At 33.2% G+C, this 8,788-nt stretch overlaps 1 protein-coding gene across 1 annotated transcript; it reads left to right on the forward strand.

Moving 5' to 3' along the window:
* The first annotated feature begins 2,983 nt into the window (after positions 1 to 2,983).
* LOC110095856 lies at positions 2,984 to 8,241 on the forward strand. Its single transcript, XM_020821565.2, has 2 exons — positions 2,984 to 3,093; positions 7,315 to 8,241. The coding sequence occupies exons 1-2, from the start codon at positions 2,984 to 2,986 to the stop codon at positions 7,793 to 7,795; spliced, it is 591 nt and encodes a 196-aa protein (XP_020677224.1). The 3' UTR covers positions 7,796 to 8,241.
* Positions 8,242 to 8,788: the final 547 nt, after the last annotated feature.

Below are 8,788 nucleotides of genomic sequence, written 5' to 3' on the forward strand. Positions count from 1 at the left end.
AGGTAAACATCTTAAAATATTGCTAACTTTTTCATAGTTTATTAGTTCTCTTCCTAAGGCATGCAATGAGTTGACTATTTGTGTAAACCTAATATATATTTAAGATATTGACTCACTATATTTCATCGAAAAAGTTTGTAGTCATGAAGTAAGATATTCAACCTATATTGCTTAACTTCACTTACACCTTCATAAGTAATATATAATCTATCCCAGATTTCTTTACCAGTTGTATATGTTGAAACACATGTAATCTTCATATTTTAGTTTATAGAAAAATAGTTTAACCATTTTGCATTAAGTTATGTTAGATCTTTATCATCAAAAGTTCATTTTAAAAAAAAATTTAGTTTGATGCCATTTATTTCACGTGTTGGTGCAGAATAACCTTCTTTTACAAGTATCCACATGTGATAAACTATAGGTTGTAAAAAGATGGACATGCGAGTTTTCCAGAAATCAAATAGTATATTATTAAATAAGGGAAGTTGAGTAATGAAATACCCTTCTACGGTGTTTTTATTTCCAAAGTTAGCCGGGGATCAAAATTCAAAATTTTTCTAAAACTTAATTTTATGAACCTCACTCTAATACCACATAAAAGTTTATTAGGGTTGTTAAGCCCTTATGAACTAACCCGAGGCTAACCAAGAGGGGGGTTGAATTGGTGGTTTTAAAAATTCTTAAATAAAAGGTAGGAGTGTCGATTCGGGTCAACGGATCAGGTTCGGGTCAAACCCAGAACTGACCCGGCGCTATTCGGGTAAACCCAAATCCAACCCGATTTTAAAAATGGGTTGATTTGTTGAACTCAAATCGGACCCATTTTGGGTCTGGGTTGACCCTAACCCAAATTTTTTCTGATCGGGTTTGAGTCATGTTTCGGGTCGTGTCTAAAATTGACACCCCTAATAAAAGGCAAAATCTTTTTAAAATCTTTTAAAATAAACAAGATTAATCTTTAATGCATAAGCGGTTAATAAAACAAATCAAAGACTTTAACCATATAATCAACCATAGAAAATTAAAGTGTGAAAGTTAAAATATGGGAAAGTAATAAGAAAGAACACATCAAATTTTATAGTGGTTCGATTAACCTGACCTATGTCCATTCCTCTGAAACAACTCTAAGTATTGCACTAAAATTGTAGTGTCTCTCTTTTTGCTCCCACAACAAAGCAAATAAGCCCTTATAAAATTCTTTTCACTGAACCCGATGAGGTAGATAACCCAGACTACTTTTGCTTCCTCCTAAAGTAGGTAGAGAATCCTAACTCCTTTTGCTTCCTCCTAAAACAGGAAGATAACCTTGATCTAATGCTGATGAAGACCTCCCTAGAGCCACCAAGGAGCCAAGGAAGACGAATGGAGATAACAACTTGAATCCTTGGTTGGAACAAACTTTGTGAACACCACATAAACTCCACCTCACAATATTCTCTCTCTCCCAAGCTCTTCTTCGCCTTCTCTAGGCTCTCTCAGGTCAGGACAACATCAAAAGATTTGATTATCAGTAATTAAGAGAGCTTAAATAGAAGGCCTTAAAAAATGCCCTAATTTTTAACTTGCCATCAAATATTGTTCTGTACGATTTATTTAAATCATCCCTCTCAGCCATGACAATCTAGGTTTGTTATATGATTAGAACATAATGCTTGTTCTAATCATTTAGAAATATATGGACATCGTCCTGTATGATTAGTTCAAAAACATACATTATCATCTAGTAGATAGTTCGGGACATCCAGAAAATAACTCGAGATGATATAGAAATATAATTGGTCATCCAGAATGATGTAGATATCATCCTATATGATTAGTTAAAAATCACATAATATGGTCCTACAGATAGTTCGGGATGTCCAGGAGATTCAGGAGAGAACTAAAGTTTTTCTTACAGATTGTTCAGGATGATCCTGTAATTATCTTGTATGATATAATCAATTAATCTAACTTTAATTACTTTCCTTAATCACCTAATCAATTTAGGCATGATTGTCTTTCATCATCTAGGATGACGTTGATCATCTAGGATGATTATACAAAAATTACAATATAAAAAACATGCCTAAAATATGATTGGCGACTGAATTTCATTCATGTGACTGATTGTTCTGGATAATCTTGAACATCCAGTATGATTAGTTAATTAACTCATCTTAATATGATGTCTTAATTATGGTTTCTATTTTTAACTGAATGTTTAAGACGATTAGAAATCATCTTGTGCGCTATGATAAAAAATAAGATAACTAACTCACCAAATTTCTCCCCCTGAGTGTGTGTATACATGATTACTTAGCTTTAGGATCCATCATAATACATTTGACTCAAGAAAAGATAAAAGATGCATTCGAATAGGAATTACAGACTAACTCAATTCTAGTCTACCTTGTTGCGAATATGAGATTATGGATTAGACTTTTGATGATAACAAACATTCATATTTTTCTACGGCTACCTTGACTATTAACTTTTCAGGTCCACAAGATCGAGCGCAACTCAAGACCAGCTCAAGATTGGGTAGATTTAGTTTGAGTCAGTCTGTAATGTTTTCCTTTTTTGATTCAAATGTAAATGTGGTTCCTGATGCTAAGTAACCTTGCACACACACACTTTAGGGGTTTTTTGTGCTTTTCTATTTTGAGTACATCAGCCTGGACGATGTTCATATCGGCCAGGACGATCCGACTAAAAATAGAAATCCTAATTAGGGCATCCTGGTTAAGGCAGCCGCCATTAAGCACATCATCCTGGAGGATCCTTATATCGGCCATGAAGATAAGCTCAAATCAGAAGGAATCAATCGTCAGATAAATTTAGGTAAAATTTCTTTTTTTGGACATCGGCCAGGACGATCCATTACATCATCTTGGACGATACATCATAATTATGCCTAAATTAATCTGGTAATTATGAAAAGCAATTAAGGTTGATTAATTCGATCACATCATCGAGGCCGATCGCATGATCGGCCAGGACGATGTCCTGGATGACTGATAATGGTCAGACTCTATTCAGGGCGATGTTAAGAATGATTGTACCCGAATTTGAACTAATCGGCCAAGAAAATATTGTATCAGCCTGGACTATGTAACCAACTTTCTTCTCATCATCCCAAATCATCCCGGTTGATTGAGCTTAATTTGTACATATTGTACAGGACGATAAAAATATCATCCAGGACGATAATGTCAGTTCTTAAAATTTTATTTAAAGGACCAAAATTTTCTCATGCAAAAAGACCTTTAGCTGCTATCTTGACCTAAGAGAGCTAAGAAGAGAGGGAGAGAAAGGGAGAGAGAGGGAGGAACTTATGAGGGGGAGTTTGTGAGAGGGATTCATAAAGGTTTCTCCAAGAAAGGTTCTAAGGCGTCTTCTCCAGTCTTCGTCTTTTGTCCTTGGGGATTTAGGGGAGGTAAGCTTCAGCAATTGGTCAAGGTTCTTTTCCTGCTTCAGGAGGAAGAAAACGGAGTTGGGTTCTCTGCCTGCTTCAAGAGGAAGTAAAAGGAGTTGGGTTCTCTGCCTACTTTAGGAGGAAGTAAAAGGAGTTGGGTTCTCTGCCTCATTGGGGTTAGCATAAAGAAGTTTTTGTGAGGGCTTCTCCGCCTTGTTGTGGGGGAAAAAGGAGAGTAACTTAGTTAGTGCAATACTCGGAGGGTGCCTCCGAGGAGTGGACGTAGGTCAAGGTTTGACCAAACCACTATAAATTTGGTGTGATCCTTCTTTATTTTATTTTCACATTTATTTTTTCGTACTTTGATTTATGTGGTGATTTTGGTTTGTGATTGTGCTTTAGTTTAAGAAAGTTTTTTTTTTTTAAATACCAATTCCCCCCCCCCCTCTTAGTTAGCCTCGGGCTAGTTCTTAAGGGCTTAACATCCCTAATGAACTTTCAAGTGGTATATGAGCGGGATTTATAAAAATTAAGTTTAAAAACTTTTTGAATTTTGATCCATGGCTAACAACGATAATCGTAATGCAATGGAAGGATATTCTATAACACGACCACCTTTGTTTGATAATCTTCCTTTTGATTTTTGAAAAATTCGCATGTCCACTTTTTTACAATCAATTGACTATCGTATGTGGATGCTTATTAAAGAAGGATATTCTCCACCTTCTCGTGAACTTAATAGAATTAAAATTGACGTACCTTTTACTGAATGAACTTTTGATGAAAGAGATTTAATACAACTTAATACAAAGTGTTTGAACTTTTTTTCTGTGTTTTAAAATCAAAAGATTACATGCATGTTCCCACTTGCACTACTGGGAGATTTGGGATAAATTTTTATCACCTATGAAGACACTAATGAAGTTAAGCAATCTCGTTTGAATATTTTATTGCATGATTACGAACTTTTCGTATGAAACCTAATGAAATGATTTTTGAAATATATATAAGGTTTACTAATATTGTTACTTCGTTGCATGCCTTAGAAAGAGAACTCTCTAATTATGAAAAAGTCAACAAAATTTTGAGATGCTTACCTTCCTCTTTTGATGATAAAATCACTGCAATTATTGAATCCTAAGATTTAAATGCCTATTCGATTGATAACTTACTTGGTTCACTCATTGCTTACGAGCAAGGGGTGAAACAAAGAAATCTTTATGTAGGTGAGAGGAAGAAGGAGAAAACGGTAGCACTTAAGGCGAATAACTCGAACACTGACTCCTCCAGGTCTGAAAGTGATAAAGTTCCTTCATCACTAGGCAATTCAAAAACTTTCGAAGGAAGAGTCATAAGCATCATCAAAATTGGAGAAAAGGTAAGGATAACAAAAATTTTAAAAGTTCTTCTGATGTTGTTTGTTTCGAATGCAGGAAGCCTGGACATGTCAAAGCTGATTGTACTACACTTCAGGATCACTCAAGCAAAGAAAAGAATAAGAAGAACCCTAAGTTCAGAAAGGATAAGAAGCGAGTCCAAAAAGTTTTCTGGGCTGTGTCTGCATATGACTCATCTGAGACTAAACTTGAAGAGGAGACAACAAACTTGTGCTTAATGGCTGATGATTTTGAAAAATCTGACCAAGAAGAAGTATGCCAACCAACCTATGACCAATTGCTTAAAATATGAGAGAAAATTCATGCATTATATAGAAAACTTAAGAAAACTCACGCTAGTTTGAAATTTGAGTTTTTGAACTGACAAAAAGATCATGAAATTTTGAGTAAAGATCACATTCAAATTGATATTAATCACATGTCTCTACTTGATGAATTTGATTATTTAAATAAAAGGTATTCTTTATTTATAATTGAGTATGATTCTTTGAAAGCTTCCTGCACCTCGCTTGAATCTGATTTTAAAGCTTCTATTAAAAAATATGAGCATAAAAAGCACTGTTTGGAGATTGATTTAGAAAATGCTCACTTGAGATTTAAAGGAAAATTGAATACACTTGAGAAGAATTGGATGACACCCACATTTGATCCAAAGCCAATAACTAGGAAGAGGCATTATAACCCGAACCGATTAAGAAATTCTTTTCCTAGAGTTAGATGTTTTTCATGTGTCATGTTAGAATACATAGCACATACTTACACCATTCATAGTAGTACACATTGAGTGTGGAGACCCAAATTGCATAATTCACTGCATAACACTCATGCATCACATTCTTCTTTTCATAAGAAGGAACCCAAACCTATTTGGATTTCTAAATCTGATATTTGATGATTTTGCAGGTGTGCTCTCACCAAAGACCTTGTGAGAGCATATTATACTTGGACAAAGGCTCGTGGCTCATAAATTGCTTAAACTTGCTACTAAATAAAATTTTGAATTGCATGCTTACTACTCTATTGAGTGTTATTATTTTATGCATTAGTTTTTGTGTTAGCTTTTCATATTTGTTGTTATAGTTGCTTTTACTTTGATTTCTTTTTGCTTTATGATATTTTCTCCTTGTTTTTATTTTTTGGAGATTTATAATCAATATTTTGACATCTCTCTCTTAAGTTATTCTTGATATCATTGAGTTCATATGAATTTGAAGTCCATTCTAAATATTTTTGATTTGAATACTTGTTTTGAGATTTAAAAAATAATATTAAAATTTAACATGGTTGAATGATTTTTTTTTTCGTGACATGTAAAATATAAATTAATTATCTCGGGGAGTGCAATTGTTTGATTTTTTGGGATAATTAAAAATGGGTGATTTTTCAAGAAATTGCAGAATAAATATGCAGAACAAATAGGTTATTTAAAAAAAGATTAATATTAGATTTGAATTGGACTACCTAATTCAGTAACAAGCCAGAATACGCAATTAAGCAATGAAAGCTTTGACGTTACTGTAATCAGTTTGCTCATTTGGTTTCAAATAAGCAGTTGGTTCCGTGCCTTAAGCTTCAAGTAAAGAATATATATTACAAGTATTGAATATGGAAATTCCTTCGCATGTTTTACTTGTGGATTAATTCGGTTAGAATATTCATTTTGATATATTTTTATTTCGAACTTTAGGTCAAATCATACAATTAAATTCCCCACAAAATCATACAATTAATTAATCATTGAATTATACAGAATAAATAAAGTAATAATATTTTTTTATATAACCAACTCAAACAAAATTTAAAATTTTTTCAAGTTCAGTAACAATAATTTATGGGCTTCGATTGGGATGATTTTTTAACTGTTTTTCAAAAAACTTTTGAATATAAAAATTTATTAAACTATAACTTTTTATGTAAAAAAATGTTTAGAAACTAATAAAAAAGTTACCATGAAGGATGTCTTAATTTTAGATGTTCAAAAAATCTAGAATGATTGATTAAGAACCCAATTTAGTTGTTAATTCATGTATTTCAAGAATCAAATCAAGTTGTTCATTTCGGAGCAATCAAATTTGGCTTTATTTTTTCCAAATTACACGTGTGTTAAAGTGGGCCAAATCAAAAGATTATATATAGTGTTGACTCCATCATGAAATCTTAGAAATCACACTCTAAGTAAAAGCCAAAATTTAAACCAAATCCTATCCATTAAAAAAAACTATTTAATTAAAAGAAAAAAAATATGTGAGGATATCATCAAATTTTGATTATAATAAAATGTAAATATTTTATGTTTTCTTTGTTGAAATAATTTGTTTTTATATTGACACTATATTCAATCAAATAATTCAAAAGTATGCATGCAGCTCATTTTAATTTTTGGGAAGGTCCCATTTAAAATTTTTTGAAATTTGAATCTTTTGTATGTGATCGGTATATAAATTTATCTTAATTAACTAATAAATCAAAACATTTTTAATTAATAAGGTATATTTTTTTTTAGAATTCTATTATTCTCAGGCCTAAACTTAAGAGGAACACCGAGCGTGCTGAGAATTCCCACGGTTTCTTGCGTTCCCGTGTCCTTGTTTCTTACCAGAAAAAGAAGCCACCAAAGACTCCGAAAGAAGTCTATTATAAAAAGCCATCGACTCACAGAGAAAGAGAGAGAGAGAGAGAGATGGAAGGAAGAGAAGATCAGAAAGGTTTAGATGGTTTGCGGGATCAGCTGGAGGAAGAAGAAGAGGAAAGAGGGAAGAAGAAGGTGAAATATGTTAGTTACTTGACTGAGCTGGATATGAAGATAGAGCAGCCGCTGCGTGAGCAGGACCCGATTCGGTTCAAGAGAGAGATTCGCCGTTGGGCTCACGCCGTCGTCCGGTACGCTCGCCAGCTCAGCCGCAGCCTCTCGTCCTCTTCCTTCTCCCGCGGCCGCCGCTCCTCTGTTTCATCCTTCCGGTTCGACGAAGACGAAGACAAAGACTTCGGCAACTCTGCTTAACTTCTCTGTTGCTGATTTTTTTTTCTTCTTTAATTCTTTTCATTGATTTCATTTATGTTTCTGTATATAAAGAATGATGGATGCATCAATAAGTGCATTTTTTTTCCTTAATTAAGCGCAAATTCTTTTGCTGGATTGGAAGAGCAAAGTGATTCCGATATTCTGATTAAAGTTCATAGATTTAATTTGAGGAAATTTACAAAAGTAAAAAAACGCATTCCGATCAATATTTCATCTATATTTTTCAATCAATTCGATGCTGCATGACGTTGGTAAATAAGATATATATAAAGGGGGGAATTTACATGCATACCACAAAATTACATATCATTTTAAAACATAAATCAAATCAAAATGTATAAGAATTTTGTTATATTATTTATGAAGATCTGCTGATAAAAAAATATTAAAGATGCTGGTCAGAACACTGCTAAGGAAGTATAAAATCGAAGGAAAAATATTGATTGTATATCTATATCGCATTTATGAAATATTTTGTGGTTGTGTATGTATCATCAGCGTTGGCTTCCAGCTTTTCTCTAAAGAACATTTTGGCAAGATTTTCTCGTGGATAAATTAACTGTGCAACCAGCTCAAAACAACAACTTTGACGATGTTTACATAAGATCCAATAAAGATAAAAAAAAAAAAATCATAATAGCCTATTTCACGACAATTTAGACCAATTTAGGATGTAGTAATTCCTAACTCGCTACTCTTAATTTCTTTGATAACTGCATGTAAAAGGAAGGGGGAGGGGACATTCCTCAGTTTTGGCATTGGCAACCTTGCCACAAGTAGTATGCATATGGCATTTGATTGAATTGATCATATGTGCTTTTTATGTAATCCAATATGTTAAAAGGCTCATATTTAATTTCTTGACTTGCTACACCTACTTCATAAGTTATTAAGTTTATGATGCATTTGTCTCAAAATTCTAATTTTAAGGGAGGAGCTTATCGTCCATGTACGACATTTGAAAGAATATTA

The sequence above is a fragment of the Dendrobium catenatum genome, unplaced genomic scaffold, assembly GCF_001605985.2.
Source record: "Dendrobium catenatum unplaced genomic scaffold, ASM160598v2 fragScaff_scaffold_1685, whole genome shotgun sequence".
Taxonomy (NCBI): Eukaryota; Viridiplantae; Streptophyta; class Magnoliopsida; order Asparagales; family Orchidaceae; genus Dendrobium; species Dendrobium catenatum.

Bases quoted from the DNA above. Each gene is read 5' to 3' on its own strand.
- LOC110095856 (XM_020821565.2), top strand. From the start codon at position 2,984: ATGTCCTGGATGACTGATAATGGTCAGACTCTATTCAGGGCGATGTTA. The intron at 3,094-7,314 runs GTAACCAACTTT...TATTATTCTCAG, and splicing joins ATTGTATCAGCCTGGACTAT to GCCTAAACTTAAGAGGAACA.